The 21,156-nt window shown below is 48.3% G+C and overlaps 1 protein-coding gene across 1 annotated transcript in view; it reads left to right on the top strand.

Annotated features, from left to right (window-relative positions):
- Nucleotides 1-2,474: 2,474 nt before the first annotated feature.
- LOC123761056 (RNA binding protein fox-1 homolog 3) overlaps nt 2,475-21,156 on the top strand; it is a 454,578-nt gene continuing 435,896 nt past the window's right edge. The window contains exon 1 of the mRNA XM_045746928.2: nt 2,475-2,590. Coding sequence (XP_045602884.1) covers nt 2,543-2,590 — 48 coding nt within the window. The 5' untranslated portion in view covers nt 2,475-2,542. The remainder of the gene's footprint in view (nt 2,591-21,156) is intronic.

Genomic DNA, 21,156 nt, shown 5'->3' with positions numbered 1-21,156 from the left:
GGAGAGTGACAGAGTGCCAGGCTGTGGGCGGGAGAAGGGAGTCTTGGATGCCAGCCAAGGGTAGGAAAGGGGATGTATCCTTGCTGGAGTATTATGGGATAAGGTGTAGTCAGGTGCGGCAAGGAGGCTGCTGGAGCCTGCATGTTACCAAGTGTTCCTTTGCCCTGCTGTAGGTGGTGTCTCATGCTGTAGGTGGTGTCTCATGCTGTAGGTGGTGTCTCGTGCTGTAGGTGGTGTCTCGTGCTGTAGGTGGTGTCTCATGCTGTAGGTGGTGTCTCGTGCTGTAGGTGGTGTCTCATGCTGTAGGTGGTGTCTCATGCTGTAGGTGGTGTCTCATGCTGTAGGTGGTGTCTCATGCTGTAGGTGGTGTCTCGTGCTGTAGGTGGTGTCTCATGCTGTAGGTGGTGTCTCATGCTGTAGGTGGTGTCTCGTGCTGTAGGTGGTGTCTCATGCTGTAGGTGGTGTCTCGTGCTGTAGGTGGTGTCTCATGCTGTAGGTGGTGTCTCATGCTGTAGGTGGTGTCTCATGCTGTAGGTGGTGTCTCATGCTGTAGGTGGTGTCTCGTGCTGTAGGTGGTGTCTCATGCTGTAGGTGGTGTCTCGTGCTGTAGGTGGTGTTTCGTGCTGTAGGTGGTGTCTCATGCTGTAGGTGGTGTCTCATGCTGTAGGTGGTGTCTCATGCTGTAGGTGGTGTCTCATGCTGTAGGTGGTGTCTCATGCTGTAGGTGGTGTCTCATGCTGTAGGTGGTGTCTCGTGCTGTAGGTGGTGTCTCATGCTGTAGGTGGTGTCTCATGCTGTAGGTGGTGTCTCGTGCTGTAGGTGGTGTCTCATGCTGTAGGTGGTGTCTCATGCTGTAGGTGGTGTCTCGTGCTGTAGGTGGTGTCTCATGCTGTAGGTGGTGTCTCGTGCTGTAGGTGGTGTCTCATGCTGTAGGTGGTGTCTCATGCTGTAGGTGGTGTCTCGTGCTGTAGGTGGTGTCTCATGCTGTAGGTGGTGTCTCATGCTGTAGGTGGTGTCTCATGCTGTAGGTGGTGTCTCGTGCTGTAGGTGGTGTCTCATGCTGTAGGTGGTGTCTCATGCTGTAGGTGGTGTCTCGTGCTGTAGGTGGTGTCTCATGCTGTAGGTGGTGTCTCATGCTGTAGGTGGTGTCTCATGCTGTAGGTGGTGTCTCATGCTGTAGGTGGTGTCTCATGCTGTAGGTGGTGTCTCGTGCTGTAGGTGGTGTCTCGTGCTGTAGGTGGTGTCTCGTGCTGTAGGTGGTGTCTCATGCTGTAGGTGGTGTCTCATGCTGTAGGTGGTGTCTCATGCTGTAGGTGGTGTCTCGTGCTGTAGGTGGTGTCTCATGCTGTAGGTGGTGTCTCATGCTGTAGGTGGTGTCTCATGCTGTAGGTGGTGTCTCATGGTGTAAGTGGTGTGGTGTACATTTTTAAAATGTTCATAATTCCCGTGATATAAGCGGTGTGTTACACCGTGGGATGGAGTGTCGTGCTGTACACCCTAAGGTGTTGCTGTGGACGTTGGCGCCCTCTACATCAGTGGAGGAAGTGCTGCTTTATTTTTGGGGAGGACGCGCCCTCAGGACGAAGGGTTATTGCCTCAAGCTGGGATGTATCCTGCCTCTGGGTGGTGGTGCGTAGAGACACGCCTCTATCCTGACGACACCAAGTCTAGCCTGCCGGGTATGCAATGAAGCCTGAGCCACTAAACCGCAATCTCCCTCTTTATGTGGTTTTTTGTTGTTATATAATAGTTTTTATGTTTATCTCTCGCTTATTATTCTGTCTGCTTGACTGAAACCTCCGAAGGTTGTCAAGATTTTGGTAAGTAACGTTGTCAAGATCAGACTCGTGGGGCGAACAAGTAGGCAACTCAAGGGAAGATCCATCAAGCGTACTTGTGCCGGTGAAGCAGAGAATTGGCTCGTCTCTGTGAGGCTCCACCAGTCTCTCCAGACATAATCTGAAGTGTTATTATTACATCCTTTCCTTCTGCATAATGTCCTTATAGCCGAGCTTGTTTGTTCCGCTTGCTTCCCGGGGACGCCAGGCGCCAGCTTATCCGCCCTTGCTAACCGCTGGATGCTACATAAAGTTACGTCTCCATCTAATGCTTGTCCCACTTGGTAAACCATAAAGTCTTCATTGTAAAGCCTATGGTAATAATCCCGACTTTATGAGGCTGTCGGAACCTCCGACTGCACGCGTCTTGTGACCGCCCGCGTCATCAGAAAGGCGCCGTCTCACTGATCACACAAAGCTGTTTGGATTACTTCAAACTTTGTTTTTAATCTGTGAAAATACATGTTATGAATATCGTAATATTTAACGATAAATCGTTACCTCGCTACAGAGCGCGCAATAGAGCCATCCAGTGAAGCTAGAGATTGGGGATCGAGCATCAGATCTGAACAAGACGAAACTCAGTGACAAAACGTTATCAAGTGGCTTGGAGGGATGGCAGCCCGTCCTCTTGTGCAGTTCTAGAGTCATAGTTACTCTTGAGTGTGCTGCAGGCTGCAAACTCCGGTCTATCACTCTACACAATGGAGCCTCTTTTCTATCACTATCTCCCAGCTAGCGTCGGCATTGAGGTATGAACATGATAGTTGTTTTGATTGGCAGACTATTGTGAAGATTACAGGAATTAGAGCTCATAAATTGCGTTCCTCAATGTTTCTGGCAGATCTTTGCACGGAACCCCACGCATACAAGCTGGATGCGGTTTATAGGAGTGGTCAAATGAGTCTCCGGGTTTTGTCTTCGCTTTACCGAAGTTGAACACGTGTGTAGGAATGAGGTAAACTGGTTACGTAAAGTAAATATTTGGGGTGTGAATTGAGGAAGGTAAAGTAGGGATGAGAAGTGAGGGGGAATGGTTTGGAGAGGGAGAGAAGCTTGTGTACATTAGACGGGGCTGAGGCACCTCGAGGGCCATGCTGTGGCTGTGTGTGGCCCGCACCACAAACAGTTCACTTGGTCAGTAAAGTTCTGAACTTTACTTGTAACTTCTCATAATACAGAGGGAAACAATTATAAACACTACGGCATGGGTCTACTCCTGTAATCACAAAAAATCTCTCTCTCTCTCTCTCTCTCTCTCTCTCTCTCTCTCTCTCTCTCTCTCTCTCTCTCTCTCTCTCTCTCTCTCTCTCTCTCTCTCTCTCTCTCTCTCTCTCACACACACACACACTCATACACCAAACACACACATACACACGTGTGCTAATGTGTTTGTGATGTGTGTATGTGATCTGCATTCACAACACACACATCTTCTTAATGTAACCTTAACCGAAAGCCTACGAATGTTCAGAGGGTTTACAAAAATACACTTCCTCCATTGTATCTTGTAAACCAAACATTTGTATCATGATTATTATTATTACAGAGAAAATTCACTGGGGCTGTGAGGAGAAGCGAACCCGCGACCAAGGTATTACCAGCCGCATACTATCCCACTGTACCACCATTGACGATAAAAGTGGTCGAGTATGAGTCTGGAAGTGCCTTGGTATTTATGAGGTATACCTTCAGAATATACCCCCCTTAGGTATACCTAAGGGGCCAGGGTGGGTCCCTTCTCCACCTTGGCTTTCCCGAGATTATAAAAACCATATTCTAACCGGCGTATTCAACCCGAAAACGTTTTAGATCGCTCCGAAAAGAGTGACGACAATGGCATGGTTCCAAGGTACTTTGAGAATTAAGAGTTTGTGAGATTTAAGAGTCTGTCGGACACTTGAACGGATGACTGGCTAGCTGGTTGGTCTAAGTGGCTGGCCAAAGTGGCTGGCCAAAGTGGCTGGCTGCTAGCTGAAGTGTTTGGTTGACTGGGTTACCTAATAGCTGATTGTCTTGATATCTAGTTTGCTTATTTGACTGAGTGGTTTGGTACGGTTAACTGACATGCTTCAGTGCCTGTCTGATTGGCTTGCTCGATTGATTGGTTTCATTAGTTGGCTTTCTTGGTTAGGCTTAGGTGGCTGCCTGATGTCATTGTTTTCGTTTTTTTTAATTAATTGGTTGATCTGGCTTGGGTGATTGTTCGACAGGCTTCCTGGTTGGCTTGTTTGGCTGGCAAGCCGACTAGGATGGTCGTGCGACGAGCTGGCTTGAGTGTCTGGCTGGCTTGAGTTTCTAACTGGCTTGCGTGTCTAACTGGCTTGCGTGTCTGGCTGGCTTGCGTGTCTAACTGGCTTGCGTGTCTAACTGGCTTGCGTGTCTAACTGGCTTGCGTGTCTAACTGGCTTGCGTGTCTAACTGGCTTGCGTGTCTAACTGGCTTGCGTGTCTAGCTCGGTGCGTGAATGTCTATATACCTGACTTCTTGCCACCCTCTCTGTCTGGGTTTTCGGCTGAGTGAATGCCTGCGAGAGTGCCTTCCAACCATCCTGCTCTCCTTAGCTCTTCGGTTGCCTGGATTTCTTGCTGGCTGGCTCCTCCTTACACAGGAAGGAATAAAGAGCCGAATTTGTTCCCATGTTCCGGCGACGAAGAAAAGATGGCAAGACGGACGACTTGCCAGGCAAGATTATCCAAAATTGAGGATTGTAGGAAGTAGATATGGGTTGCCATTCGCTAATCCACTCTCGTTGCCACCAGCCATGTATAAGCGTTAGTAAATATCCAGTGACGTATCTGTTGACATAATCTGATAAACGAATCTGCAGAGACTAGGTAAGGGTACAGAGTTACTCAGTAGTAGACATGTATGGCTTTATAACTGTATTAGTTAGATGGTTAGATGTATAGTCAAAGTTAAGTCTCTACAGATCCGTTTATGTGTAAATTAAATTTCTTAAATTTCAAGGTTGAAGTGAAAGAAATCACACACACACACACACACACACACACACACACACACACACACACACACACACTAGTTCCCTGCTATTAAGAAATATTTCCATAGTCTAAAAGCGATGAAGTTCTATAGTTATGGTGGCTATATTCCATAGCCACCATAACCGGAGCCAGCAGGAGTCCCTTGTGGGTGTGTAGGCGATGTTTACTCTCGTCTCTGGTTATCTTGCTGTTGTGCCGTGTTGCTCACCAGCTTGTTATCTTGCAGACCTTGTAAATATTGCCATTCCTATCTTATTATTCCCTCCACCTGCAGCTCATAATTCCTGGGCTGATTGGTAAATATAACTAGTATTCCAGTCTGTAAAACTCCTCATTAGATGCGAATGTTTGAATTTTGATAGTTAAAAGAAGGTTCAAAGCAAGCAAATAGAGAACAAATTAAGGACAAGCTAAATTTTGTAACGAGTGATGTTAGCAGCCAATGCTAAGATGAGCATGAGCAACAGCCAGCCTTGTAATGTCAGGCAATCTTATATGCACATAAAAAAATAACGATAGTGTTGATGTCAAATGGTGTGTTAATATTGGATGATGAATGTTGGGTGTAATCTTTCTAATAGGATGAGACATTCTTATCTCTTCAACGGTCATTCACCTTGTAATTGGTGTAATCGCTTTTCTCAATCGGACTGACGAGCCTCGCACTGGCTGCGTCATATGTAACTTTGCAAGGTGCTATCGAGACCAATGGTTTAAAAGCTAACCTTAGATTGGAAGCCTTGTACCTCTTTATGCTGGACTCAACCTAGAGGAGTGATATCGTTTGGAAGCGGATTGAGAACTAATAATGTGCAATGTATCTAGTGGGATCAGTAGTGACGGATTATAATTGTACAGGGGTTAATTCAGGGGTTCGATATTATAGTTAAATGATACCAGAATTGTTAGACAACATTATAGACTTATATTTCAATAAATGGGGGGGGGGGTATCACTGTACTTAGGGGTTGAGAAATAAGTTTACTGTTTAAGTTTCACACACAAAAAAAAAGTGTAGGTTCCCTGGACGAACTGTAACTGGTCCACGACTGTACAACAGTCAGCTCATCAGGGATTTAACGACACAGACAAAACTGTCTATTATCACTACATCAATAGTTGGAAAACATGCTGTATTCTTATGACATCCTTCTCACGCTTCAACTGATCAATAAACCTGCCAGTCTCCCCACCTCAATCCCCCCTTTCCCCCTAAATCCCATCAATTTTAATGTGCTTCCCAGAGCCAAACACCAGTCACCAACCCCATCAAAGCAACACACCAGGAAGAAACAGCATGAGCTTAACAGTAAGAATGTACACAATAAAGAGATGCCTACCACAACTACTATAAACTAATGTATACACACAAAGATGGGATTACATAGCGAATATACCCAGAGACTGAACACACAAAGATCAACCAGATGTAATTGAAATCGCACAAACTAAACTATTAGACGTCTTAACAAATGCAGTGTTCTATCAGACCTGCCGGATATTAATAATGGAGAGAGAAAGGGAATGAAGGAGAGAGGGAGACTGAAGAAGAAAAAAAATGAGGGAATGAAGAAGAAAGCAAGGCAGTGAGGGATAGTATGAAGGAGAGAATGAGGGAATAAACCAAGGTACACTCACGACGAGCAGCAGAGAGACACAAGTGACCTTTGATAGTCATGCATAATGGCTCAAGAAACATAACTTATATGACCCTCTTCTCTACTTGTTTCCATCCGTTATTTGCGTGTTGTCTTCTGCTTCAATGTCTCTCTCTCCTCACTCTCTGCCGGGGATATAATCGTGCCCATTAGTGTCTACCCGCCAAACACACCAAAACTACGTGTTACGGCCCTCTCGGGACGCAACGGGGTTCTTACTCTGATGTCGTTAGAGGAAGATATATATCCGACCCCAAGCCAGTAGAGGCTTTCAAGGATGCGATCCGTGACGCAAGTAACTTAAAGGGAGTAGGGAAAGAAAGCTAAGAACTTAATATAATATAATGTTCACCTTCACCGTTTAATATATATAATAAAAGAGTACACAAGGGGGAGGGGTATTAACACTTTACAAAGGGGATCAACACTGTAGTCTTCTGCTGGAGACTATGGATCCTCGAAGCTAGGTGCTGAGTCCGCGGTGCTTTCTTCGTGGCCTCAAGACGTGTCCTCTGAGAACGCCGAGTCTACCCTGGCCACAGGTCAGCCACAACACAGGTCCACTGGGGGCACCGTCGTGGAGGCCGTCAACCACACGTCCAGCAGGTCTGCTGGCAGGTACTGAGCCACCAAGGCTGGTACGGCCACTCCACGAACGATATAAGGGGTATGCCCTAGACAGGAGTCTCGTGTGATATCACCAATCACCCTCCTGTCCTCAATACCCCAGTGGATTATCGTCTCCAACCGTCGGTCCCGGGTAAATCCTGTCACTGCCACTCCACTGGCAGGCTTAACACACCACAGTGTTCTTCCGGGGGGACGACGTCACAAAAGCTGCAGCAAACTTCACTGTATGGAGACTGGCTGCCTCGGGTAGACTGACTCCACTTCCATCACAGTGGTCCCAGGTCGGCTCTGTAAGCAGGCACGTCATCAATAACCGGGACACTAATACACCACACTCACAGGCTCAGATACTAACGCCTGACGTATCCAGCCCATAGATGGCGCTGTCGTCGGAGCACCACCTCACCAGAGGCCAGGAGCGGCGGTGTTGAGCGCTGAACCAGACTGGAAACTGGTCCTCGAGGCCAGTACACGCTGTCCTCACTAGGTGTCGTCGTTCGTTTGGCGGGGGTTTCGGGAGCTGACCCACAGATGGCGTGTTTGTCACTGCTCCAGGCTCGGACGCTGAATCCGGGTCCGTAACACCTCCCCACCAAAAAGAATTTGGTTTGGGGTTCTATAAAAAACACAAACCAAATTAGCAGGGCGACACAACTCCAAATGGACTTACATGCTTTATAATCTGGGATGTCGAGGCTGTCACGTCTACAGAACTGTCCTAATTGCCATTTTCGGCACAACGGGAGCTTGCAGATAGAAGGCAATGATCTGCCTGACGTATTCTTCCACGTCTCCCACATCTCCACTGCGATGTCAAGCAGGGGCATCATTTCACACCTCTCTAGTAAGGATCCGTGTAGACACGATCTGGGGTGACTCGACACTTCTCTGCGTCGAGGCACCGATGACGGCTGATCACAGACGGCATTTCTGGTACCGGTCCGATGGTCCTTCAGGGAGACAGGAACCTGGAATACAGGGGTCTGATAATTCAGAGTGATAGCGACAATGGGCAAGTCAGTACTTACTATACACTCCTCTACTAGGTCCACACCTAGTTCCAACAGGGCTGCTTGCTCACCGAAGATGGCATTCGCTCTGCCCCCGTCAGGTCGACCAACGTTCCGTATAACGCTGTGTTGAGGCTCAGCAGTCACGCGGGGGGTGTCAACCTGTCGGAAACAGTCACTCACATTATCACATATCGTACCTCCTGTATCATCTATTACCTCCCAGGTCCCTTCTTCAACTGCAACACTTGCAGTGCAAATCTCTAATCCCAGGGACCTCTTCTCGATGTTCACGGGAGCCATCATCCTTCGGGTCGTCCACTGATCCTTACTGAGAACACAGAGAGCACATAGGAGAACAAAACAAAATACTGCTGAGAAACATGGGGTCAATTGAGGGATATGCTTCCCGAGCCAGTCATGTCCATAGCCGGCAACATCCACTAGCCTGGCTTGGACCGAAGAGGGCACTAGACCTTTTGAACACACCTCACATACCTCTGAAGTCTGGGGAATCTCTGGCTGGTTCAATACACGCTGTACCTTGCCATACCGCAAGTACACATCCGCCTTCGCTCCAGACTCGTTGGTATCTGTGGGTGCCTGCACACAAGGCCTCTCTTCGTGCTCAGGTACCTCTGCCTTCTTAACTTTATGTTCCTTGTCGAGAGAATCAGGAGACACTGCTAAATAACTGTCGATCTGCGGGTGAGAGGACAAATTAGACATGTTCAAATCCGGGTCTGTCTTTACCTGGACATTACCATTGCCTGTTACCTCAGACCGTGCTGTTCCGGTAGACTCGTCCGCAACCTTGGGAAGATTGATGCTCCAATCTGTCACCAAGTCGTTGGCTAGTACCACGTCAATCCCAGCCACAGGGAGGGTATCGACTACTGCCAACTCACATGTGCCGCTGAAATAAGGCGAATCAAGATGTACTGGCACTAAGGGGGCGATGTACTGCGTCCTAGGAAACCCAACCAGGATCACCTCTGGTCTCCCATCCACACTTACTCCCTCGGGTAACGAGCTCTTCACGATCAGGGACTGGGCTGCTCCACTATCTCTGAGCACTACAATTGATCTACCAGTATGATCACTCGTTACATACCCGGTTGAAGTGTGAGGGGCCAGCAAACTTGGTCCTTCCTGCGTCGTCGTAGACTGGTTTCCTACTGGTGATGTAACACAGCTCACCAACATCACCTCCCTTCGTGCGCTGCCACCTCTTCTACCTCGGCACCTAGCAGCTATGTGCCCTTTCTGCCCACAAGTCCAGCACACCATATTCCTCCTTGGACTAAGGTGTTTCGGACTACTAGGACTTGTTCTTCGGGGGCTACTTGGGGGCGTCTTCTTAGCGCTTCGTGTGACGGGTCTTTCTTCTTCTTCGTCGTGAGGTCTGTCAAACCGGCGCTGGTAATTCCTCGGGACGTACTTAGCAGACGGCCTATGAGTCAGGATGTACTCTTCAGCCATGGTGGCTGCTGCACTCAAGGTCTCCACCTGCTGCTCTTCTAAGTAGGTCTTGAGGTCTCCAGACAAACAATCCTTGAAGTCTTCGAGCAGAATCAGCTGTTCGAGGTCTTCCCTGGTCTCCACCTTCCGAGAGGCACACCATTCTTGAAAAAGTCGCTCCTTGATCGTGGCGAATTCGGTAAAAGTGTGCTCTGAGGTCTTCTTCAGGTTTCTGAACTTTTGCCTATAAGCCTCAGGTACCAATTGGTAAGCCATGAGCACAACTTTCTTCACCTTGTCATAATCGCTGGAGTCGTCAAGGGATAACGTAGAGTAGGCAATTTGGGCCTTCCCAGTCAAGACTGACTGTATCATGATGGCCCAATTCTCCCTTGGCCACTCCAAAGAGGCAGCGACTTTCTCGAAGGCTGCGAAGAACTTCGAAACTTCTCTCTCGTTGAATTTGGGGACCATTTTTATATTCCTTACCGGATCGAAACCGCTTACTCCAGTTTGTCTCTGTTCAGCGCCTAGTCGTAATACTTCTAGTTCATGTTGTCTCTGTCTTTCCTTTTCTTCTCTTTCTCGTTCTTCTCTCTCTCGTCTCTCTTCTAATTCTAGACGCCTCATCGCCAATTCCTTTTCTTTCATCTCCATTTCTTTATTTTTCATCTCCACTTCTTTATCTTTTAATTCTCGTTCTACTTCTAACTTCTTCCACTCTATCTCGCGATTGATCTCTAGGGCACGCATTTTGACGGTTAGGAAGCTGATATTAAGCTCACCTGCATCACTGTCAATGTCACTGCCCTTATCTTCCTTTTCCGTGGAAGCTATTTCCTCACCTTCCCTTGTACTAGGAGTCTCGCTTCCCTGTTTCTCTTCTGCCTTCAGGTGCCGGTGAACCTTGGACAAGATCTCCACACGGGAATCACTGGCACGGATCTTGATCTCCAGGTAGGCGCTCACTAGTACAAGTTCCGGTTTGCTCAGATATTTTAATCTGGCAAGACAATCTTCTCTGTTCAGAAAAGCCTGAACCTCGTCCAGATCGTCAATGGTAGCTTTGTCTGCCATTGTCACAGGTGGAACACTTAACGAGCACTTAACACACCGAGCACTGTTCTACGTCAATATTGCACTTTATCGCACCAAACACTGCACTTGCCAATATTGCACGTAATCACTTCGGGCACCGCACTACCCAATATTGCACTGAGTCCAAGCGAACATTTCGCTCTACAATATTGCACTAAATCACTGAGCACCGCACTAGTCAATATTGCACTTAATCGCTTAATCACAGCGAGCACCGCACTGCACAATATCGCACTTAGTCACTCTGAGCACCGCACAGGACGTATAACGTCACAATCGTCACACACAGGGGGAATTATATACAGGGATTACGCCACTTCACCACCCCTGTCAAACATACTTAACAAGGGGACGGATCCCGCTGGGGATGCCAATTATGTTACGGCCCTCTCGGGACGCAACGGGGTTCTTACTCTGATGTCGTTAGAGGAAGATATATATCCGACCCCAAGCCAGTAGAGGCTTTCAAGGGATGCGATCCGTGACGCAAGTAACTTAAAGGGAGTAGGGAAAGAAAGCTAAGAACTTAATATAATATAATGTTCACCTTCACCGTTTAATATATATAATAAAAGAGTACACAAGGGGGAGGGGTATTAACACTTTACAAAGGGGATCAACACTGTAGTCTTCTGCTGGAGACTATGGATCCTCGAAGCTAGGTGCTGAGTCCGCGGTGCTTTCTTCGTGGCCTCAAGACGTGTCCTCTGAGAACGCCGAATCTACCCTGGCCACAGGTCAGCCACAACACAGGTCCACTGGGGGCACCGTCGTGGAGGCCGTCAACCACACGTCCAGCAGGTCTGCTGGCAGGTACTGAGCCACCAAGGCTGGTACGGCCACTCCACGAACGATATAAGGGGTATGCCCTAGACAGGAGTCTCGTGTGATATCACCAATCACCCTCCTGTCCTCAATACCCCAGTGGATTATCGTCTCCAACCGTCGGTCCCGGGTAAATCCTGTCACTGCCACTCCACTGGCAGGCTTAACACACCACAGTGTTCTTCCGGGGGGACGACGTCACAAAAGCTGCAGCAAACTTCACTGTATGGAGACTGGCTGCCTCGGGTAGACTGACTCCACTTCCATCACAGTGGTCCCAGGTCGGCTCTGTAAGCAGGCACGTCATCAATAACCGGGACACTAATACACCACACTCACAGGCTCAGATACTAACGCCTGACGTATCCAGCCCATAGATGGCGCTGTCGTCGGAGCACCACCTCACCAGAGGCCAGGAGCGGCGGTGTTGAGCGCTGAACCAGACTGGAAACTGGTCCTCGAGGCCAGTACACGCTGTCCTCACTAGGTGTCGTCGTTCGTTTGGCGGGGGTTTCGGGAGCTGACCCACAGATGGCGTGTTTGTCACTGCTCCAGGCTCGGACGCTGAATCCGGGTCCGTAACACTACGACGTTGCTATAACGTTCGAACGCGTTTTAGCGCTTCCTAACCAGTTATAACAACCAATATATCAAGTTGTAACAACGTTCTAATACGTCATAAACACATTAAGCCAAGATGTAACAACTTTATTACAAGTTGTAACAAGCGGAAAATAGAGAAAGTTTCGCTTTGTGTTTCCTGGGTATAGTGCACTAAGCCAGGCATCTATAAACACCTTAGTAACGTGAGCGAGTACTGGTTGTAGCATCAGCCTTGGAGCTAATTGATGGTGATTGTTGGGATCATTGTTCCCACGGCCGGGTTCCTGAAGATGCTTCCTTGCTTGTGGCTTGGTGAGGCAATCAGGAGACCTGTTCGCGGGGGACAATGATCTCCTGAACCACCGCAAGACAAATGCTAGGTGAGTTTTTGTCTAACATTTAGCTCTGTTCTTGCTGGTTCATTCATCCCGTGACGTGAGAGTGTCAGAAATAATGAAACGTGTTCTTAAGAAGACACGACAAATTTCTGAAGCTTCTTATGATTTATTAACGTATACATCTATATGGGTTTCTAGTTTACGTTAACTAAAGACGTTGTTATTAATATAATATCTTGTCGTGTTTAGAGTTAGGATAAAACCGTCTAGTATTAACCTGGTGTGACGTGGCAAATAAATAAAGAATTAAAAGATAGTTATTACAGATTAGTCATATAAATTGAAGTTGGACAAATATTTAATGGTTTAGATTTCTATTTTTGCAGGGTTGGTGTTCGATCCCCTATGGTTCAACAACCCGTCCTCTCCAACTTTCACAACGTCACTGATATAAAAAATTGTCCGAGCCTAACCTAACCGAGGACCCACGAATAGAAAACAGAACACCATGTCAATTTTGTGAGCCATTATGAGTGAACCATCCCCGCGGCTGTCTCGGCTCCTAGTCCTCATGTCTCTCCCTAGTGTTACATAGTCATGTTCTAGCTCAGTCTCCCTCCTCACAGGCACAGAACGACTCAAAAAAACGCCGCTGAAAGGAAATAAGCAACCCACACACACACACACACACACACACACACACACACACACACACACACACACACACACACACACAGCCTCGTAGCCTGGTGATAGCGCGCAGGACTCGTAATTCTGTTGCACGGGTTCGATTCCCGCACGAGGCAGAAACAAATGGGCAAAGTTCCTTTCACTCTGAATGCCCCTGTTACCTAGCAGTAAATAGGTACCTGGGAGTTAGTCAGCTGTCACGGGCTGCTTCCTGGTGTGTGTGTGTGTGGTGTGGGGGAAAAAAAAGTAGTTAGTAAACAGTTGATTGACAGTTGAGAGGCGGGCCGAAAGAGCAAAGCTCAACCCCCGCAAAACATAACTAGGTGAATACACACACACACACACACACACACACACACACACACACACACACACACACACACACACACAAACTAAACTATTGTATTACACATGTGTGGGTTGAGTAAATTTTTCTACTCATAATATGCTTGTATTTTTTAGTTGGAAATTTGTAGGTAGAATATCATATTATAATAAGTATTGCTGTAATGTATGAGAATTGTTTCGGTCATATAGTTCACATTGTGTGTGTGTGGGAATGGTAATTGTCAGTCTGTTATAATATAGCCTTAGGGGGAGTGTGTGTGTGTGTGTGTGTGTGTGTGTGTGTGTGTGTGTGTGTGTGTGTGTGTGTGTGAGTACTCACCTATTTGTGCTTGCGGGGGTTGAGCTCTGGGGCTTTGGTCTGGCTGTGTGCGCGCGCGTGTGTGTGTGTGTGTGTGTGTGTGTGTGTGTGTGTGTGTGTGTGTGTGTGTGTGTGTGCGCGTGTGTGTGTGTGTGTGTGTGTGTGTGTGTGTGTGTGTGTGTGTTGCTATCTTTCAGCGCTCTTATTATTAGTATGTATTATTTATCGTGGAAGTGCATAAATACAGGCTCCTTCTAGTAACTTTTAATTATCATATCCGTTTTAACAATTGCTTCCTTGTCATTACAGGTGAGTGCGTTTAGCTGCTGACTGTTGCGGAGAGTGCTGGTGGTGAGCATACTGACCGTTATCTGTTGTGTATATTTTCACGTCCCCCCTTAACCCCCCCCCCATGCCAAGGAGGAGACCCCCCAGCACCTCGACAGAGGCCCCAACTGACTGTTGACACTCGAGGTGCTGGAGTAAGTATAGTTCTCGCTGCTCACACCTGGCCCTCACCCAGCTGAACCCGACACTATCCGGCTTGTGCGTCCCAAGGGCATCCCTGAACTGAAAACCTTTGTGCCAACACATATTTACACACTCGGTACTCCGCCTAGTGTGATCCCTTATAAAAACTATGCTCCATCGGGTCTCAAAGTTCCCTGCTGGACTCTTAAGTAACTCACTGAATACACCTTGATGTGAGCAGTCAGTTCTGTGATCGTGGGAATAGAATGGTGTTTTGCTTCTACAAGCTAAGGTCTGTAGAAGTAAAACACTTCCATCTGCACCACAGACAAGTTTACAATTAATAGTAGCCTCCTCCTGGTCCCCACAGTATTAATGATGTATGAAATAAGCACACTGTAGTCAGATAAGCATCACAGGTAAAGACTGGAGTAATGCAACTCCTTCCATATATAAATACATTAATTCTAGCTCTAAGATATGGCTGAATAAATAATATAGCAATAGCCTCGCAAGACAATTTAATTGCAGCTCAACTAGGCTATTGCACTAATACTGAGAATGCAACTACTGTAGTTCATTCACTCGCTTGATTTGCAATAATCATTGCAAGTTACTCTTTGTCATCCTTTACTGCACTCAGCTCCCCAGGCATAACTGAAATGCTTGTGACTGAAGTTAGACACAGACATAATTAAATAATTATTGATGGAGTTAGAGTTGGTCTCCTTTGGACTCCTTCCCATTTTGGTCTCTGAATGTATGATAGAACTGATGAGTTAGCCAAAACTTTCGCTCGTAAAGAGGTAATTGATTACCACCGTGGATTGCTTTGAGCAGCCTGAGGGCAGTAATATTCCGAGAACAAGAACAAAATCTAGTAGGCTTGAGGCAAAGTGAAATTCACAATTCCTCCATCTATCATCATTCTATTATGCAGAAAACCTGCACGTCTATGGATCATCCAATAAGGTTAGCAGACATCTAGATGTTACCACTACTAGACTTAGGCTCGGCTACAAGTCGTGGATTTCAAGATAACACTGTCAGTGGCGTCCAGAAATTATGTAAACACTACACACATCATTACTGCCGTCGTAATGATGTACTACCAGGATTGTTAACTAAGGCACAGGAAAATAGTGTTGTCAGACCACCAGCTGTTGCTAGAGGTGTGGCTAGGCTCTTCACACCCAGTCACATCCAGATACCACACTAAATTTTGCAATTGTCTGTACGTGGAGGCTGCCACGGGGTACGTGGAGGCTGCCACGGGGTACGTGGAGGCTGCCACGGGGTACGTGGAGGCTGCCACGGGGTACGTGGAGGCTGCCACGGGGTACGTGGAGGCTGCCACGGGGTACGTGGAGGCCGCCACGGGGTACGTGGAGGCTGCCACGGGGTACGTGGAGGCTGCCACGGGGTACGTAGAGGCTGCCACGGGGTACGTGGAGGCTGCCACGGGGTACGTGGAGGCTGCCACGGGGTACGTGGAGGCTGCCACGGGGTACGTGGAGGCTCACACGTCAACCTCAGAGAGTGTTTGTGTCGTCGGCGTCTAAAAATGATGATTGATTTTTGCAGGAAGGCAAAGGTCGGGTCGAGGAGGCAATTTGTACAGCCGGACACACGATACAATCCTCGCACTTAAGCCTCGCCTCACTCTCACACTCAGTCCTCACTCTCGCACTCAGCTCTCCCTCCCTGCCTCACTCTCACACTCAGTCCTCCCTCCGTGCACCAGGTGAGTGTGTAAGCGTGTGGCGGGAGTGCACTGTGCAGGGAGGCATTGTGTAGAGACAGGTATTGTGTGGAACCTGTGCGCTCTATGACGGGTGTAACCTATCATGGTGCGTCACAACGACACCCTGACACGCGGTGCTAGAGGTACTGGCCTCGTGGCCTCCAGTACGGGTAAGAGTAGGAAGTGTTACCGGTAAATAATAATGTTTTTGGTTTATATAGTTTGACCCTTTCCACGACCGCCCACAAGATGGGTATGGGGTGCATAATAAATGAACTAAACTAACTATCGTTTGGATAAGAATGGCTCAGAATTACTAATTTACGGTAGAAATTATGAGTTAGAGAAAACATATGCTCTTAAAGAGGAAATAGATTACTATCCTGCCCGAAACGCTTTGCTTAATAGTGGCTTTAGGCATTGTATGTACTAGTTCTATCTATAAATCCATCAACTTTTGTATCTTACCTTGTATGTATGTACCTTACCTGAATAAAAATTTATTTATTTATTATTTTATTTATTCTGGATTGGCTTTGAGCAGCCTGAGGGGAACAGTGTATTGGGGGACTGCAACAAAATGTAGTTGACTTGGGGCAAAGTGAAAGTCACACTAGTTACTCCATCTGTCATCATTCGAGTATTTAGGAAGAAACGGCCGAATTCTGCCCGAAACGCTGTGCGTGTTAGTGGCTTTCCAAGAATGGTAAACAGCAATGTTATGCACTCTCACAAGCCCAATGTACATTCTCGTATATAGAAATCTTCTGGACGTTGCTACTGCTAGGCTTAGGCTCGACTACAGGTACCTCTTGGAGTCTGCGCCACCTGCTGATGTAGACTTGACTAAATGTAAACTCTGTCAGCAGAACTATTCGCATACATTGCGTCGCAATGTATGCGAAAGTGAAAAATCGCAGAAATCTGCGATAACTCTGTCATTGGTGTTTAACAAATGTGTAAGTACAGTACTTCATTGAAAATAATGTACTACCAGAAATCTTAGCCAAGTACGCAAAGTTTGCATACTGAACTACGTGCAAGTAGTTCCTGCACGTTATCTTGAGATCTTGAGGTTATCTTGAGATGATTTCGGGGCTTTTAGTGTCCCCGCGGCCCTGTCCTCGACCAGGTCTCCTGGTTGACGCGGCTGCTCGCAGCCTGACGTATGAGTCACAGCCTGCTTGATCAGGTTGATCGGGCATCCATCAGTCCTATACCTTCCTTCTCGGTCTTGCCTGTTACTGTCCATTCTTCCTGCACCTCTCCCATGTCCTCTACTTCCCTCCCTCCTATCCTTCTCCGGCCCTTTTCTGCGCTCCCTTCCTCCGTCGCACTGCTCCCTTGCGCTGTCAACCAATTCCCCCACTAAAGGCCGGCGTCCGCCCTACACCAACCCCATGTCCCCGGCCTCGTCCGGGTGTGCAGGTCATCTCCGGCAGCCCTCGGGGGCTTGCCTGGAGCAGGAGGTTGGAGTCCGTTTGATTCCGGGTCGACCCCTCCGTTCCTATCACCAGCAGTACTCCGTTATTCATGAAATCTGGACATAATAAAAAATTTTGTAATGTGTACTACACAAACACACACACACACACACACACACACACACACACACACACACACACACACACACACACACACACACACACAGTCTTCGTTGCATATCTTTGGACCTTTTGTAGTTTCTCCTTGTCCTTTTTCAAGCAAGGACAAGGAGAACCTTTAAAAGACGTGTGTGTGTGTGTGTGTGTGTGTGTGTGTGTGTGTGTGTGTGTGTGTGTGTGTGTGTGTGTGTGTGTGCTCGCCTTAGTAAGTACATATATATACACATAAATATAATCATTGTTATTGTTACGAACGTTGTAATTTTTCCAGCCTGTTTGATATTGGAAGTGATTAATAGTGAGGGGGACGTTGGCAGCTATTGCTCTAGTTAATAGATGGGGGTGTGTGTACTAGGGTGGTGGTGGTGCTCTCCTGTCTCTGTTTACCTGTCTCTGCTTACCTGTTCGTGCTTACCTGTCTTTCTTTATCTGATTGTTGTTACCTGATTATGGTTACCTGTCCGACCTTACTTGCTATGGCATTCTTGTCTGTGTTACCCGTCAGTAATTACCTAAGTGTAGTTACAGGATGAGAGCTACGCTCGTGGTGTCCCGTCTTCCCAGCACTCTTTGTCATATAACGCTTTGAAACTACTGCTCGCCTATCAGTGCTGGTCTGTCAATGTTGGCCAATTAAGAGCTTATCACCGTCTACGGAAGGGTTGAGATCTAGCAATATATGACCCGCCTTCAGGGGGGGTAGAAATAGCCGTAGCTACTCTATCCCTTTGAGATGTATTTCTTTCTTGTCTCAATAAACATACTTGAACTTGAACCAACCTTCAAGATTTTGTTTTATGTTCTAGCTTTCTCTTGTGTGCGGGCTGAAGGTCGTCGATGGTGCTGGTTTCCGTGACAAGGTCGTCACGAGAGGTCGTCATGCGTCACACAAGGTCGACATGCGTCACACAAGTCCGTCATGCGTCACACAAGGTCGACATGCGTCACACAAGGTCGACATGCGTCACACACGGTCGTCATGCGTCACACAAGGTCGCCATGCGTCACACAAGTCCGTCATGCGCCACACAAGTCCGTCATGCGCCACACAAGGTCGTCAGGCGTCACACAAGTCCGTCATGCGTCAAACAAGTCCGTCATGCGTCACACAAGATCGTCATGCGTCACACAAGGTCGTCATGCGTCACACAAGGTGGTTTCGCGTCACACAAGGTCGTCATGCGTCACACAAGGTCGTCATGCGTCACACAAGGTCGTCATGCGTCACACAAGTCCGTCATGCGCCACACAAGGTCGTCATGCGTCACACAAGGTCGTCATGCGTCACACAAGGTCGTCATGCGTCACACAAGTCCGTCATGCGCCACACAAGGTCGTCATGCGTCACACAAGGTCGTCAGGCGTCACACAAGGTCGTCATGCGTCACACAAGATCGTCATGCGTCACACAAGTCCGTCATGCGTCAAACAAGTCCGTCATGCGTCACACAAGATCGTCATGCGTCACACAAGGTCGTCATGCGTCACACAAGGTGGTTTCGCGTCACACAAGGTCGTCATGCGTCACACAAGGTCGTCATGCGTCACACAAGGTCGTCATGCGTCACACAAGGTCGTCATGCGTCACAGAGATACACTATGGTACGTTCCCTCCTCTCCCGACAGGTGGAGTGCGAGAGGTTACCAACTGAGCATTTTCCCGCGGCTATATTTAATTAAAAACTTTAATTATTTCACCCAATCTTGGCGTCAATGAACTTTGGGTCGGAGGGGGGGGGGGGGAAATAGACGGTGTTGCAAGGCAGGCTCATTGTTGCATAGAAGGATCCTTGTGTTGCATAGGAGGATCCTTGTGTTGCATAGGAGGATCCGTGTTGCATAAGAGGTTCCTTGTTGCACAACAGGCTTCTTGTTGGATCATACTCAAAGGGTTCTCTAAATGTTTACATTACCGCTCTCACTGTCCGCCAAAGAGTAACAGTTAGGTGAGAGGATTTGTGATGTGATGTTCAGTCCGGTTACTGAAAGTGTTCTCTGTTAATAACGCCTTGGCACTCGTACGCTCGTTTAAATTTAAATTTAAATTTTGCCCCGAGGGGCGAGTTTATTGGGCAGCGCCACTCATCTTGTGAGTGGACACACCGCCACAGCAGCAAGTACAACACTCCCCAATAGGAAGAAAACCAGCTGAGTTGTTCATCCTGTCACTTGTACCCAGACACAGCTGGGACTTGCTTAACAGTCTCAAGTGAACAGCTCCTCAAACAAGAAGATTAACATCTATCAACCCTTAAAAGCTTCCGTTATCTTGCGGGTGCAAAATGGGGAAATCTTTTAAGAACAGTATCAATATTTGACAAATAGTGTTTTCCTAACTCAAACAATGTGGGGTTTATTATTCTACACATATTCCTAATGTCTCTCAGGTGTTCACATTCACGTAGATCGTTCTTCTGTCTCCTCCTACGGCCGTTCGTCAGTGCACAGGTTTATCCCAAACAAAAGCGAGTTTAATTGTTTTTAAGAAGGTTTGCTACAACATGAATTAAGTGACAAGTATCATATTATGTATTCACCTAGTTGTATTCATCTAGTTGTATTTACCTAGTTGTGCTTGCGGGGGTTGAGCTCTGCTCTTTTGGCCCGCCTCTCAACTGTCAATCAATCGACTGTTACTGACTACTATTTCTTTCCACACCCGCACGCGCGCGCACACACACACACACACACACACACACACACACACACACACACACACACACACACACACACACACACACACAAGAAACAGCTCCGTAACAGCTGTCTGACTCCCAAGTACCTATTTACTGCAAGGTAACAGGTGTGTAGGTAAGTGTGTAAGTGTGCGGGGGAGTGTGTGTGTGTGTGTGTGCGGGGGCGGGTGTGTGCCCCAGACGAGGCCCTGGTGTGTGTGTGCGTGTGTGCGGGGGCGGGTGTGTGCCCCAGACAAGGCCCTGGTGTGTGTGTGTGTGTGCGCGGGGGCGGGTGTGTGCCCCAGACAAGGCCCTGGTGTGTGTGCGTGTGCGGGGGCGGGTGTGTGCCCCAGACGAGGCCCTGGTGTGTGTGTGTGTGTGTGTGCGTGTGCGGGGGCGGGTGTGTGCCCCAGACAAGGCCCTGGTGTGTGTGTGCGGGGGCGGGTGTGTGCCCCAGACAAGGCCCTGGTGTGTGTGTGTGTGCGTGTGCGGGGGCGGGTGTGTGCCCCAGACGAGGCCCTGGTGTGTGTGTGTGTGTGCGTGTGCGGGGGCGGGTGTGTGCCCCAGACAAGGCCCTGGTGTGTGTGTGCGGGGGCGGGTGTGTGCCCCAGACAAGGCCCTGGTGTGTGTGTGTGTGTGTGCGTGTGCGGGTGTGTGCCCCAGACAAGGCCCTGGTGTGTGTGTGTGTGTGTGTGCGTGTGCGGGGGCGGGTGTGTGCCCCAGACAAGGCCCTGGTGTGTGTGTGTGTGTGCGGGGGCGGGTGTGTGCCCCAGACAAGGCCCTGGTGTGTGTGTGTGTGTGTGCGGGGGCGGGTGTGTGCCCCAGACGAGGCCCTGGTGTGTGTGTGGTAGGCATTAAGC

The sequence above is a fragment of the Procambarus clarkii genome, chromosome 41, assembly GCF_040958095.1.
Source record: "Procambarus clarkii isolate CNS0578487 chromosome 41, FALCON_Pclarkii_2.0, whole genome shotgun sequence".
NCBI lineage: Eukaryota > Metazoa > Arthropoda > Malacostraca > Decapoda > Cambaridae > Procambarus > Procambarus clarkii.
Note: the sequence above shows the minus strand (reverse complement) of the source record. Positions and strands in the feature narration are given on the sequence as shown.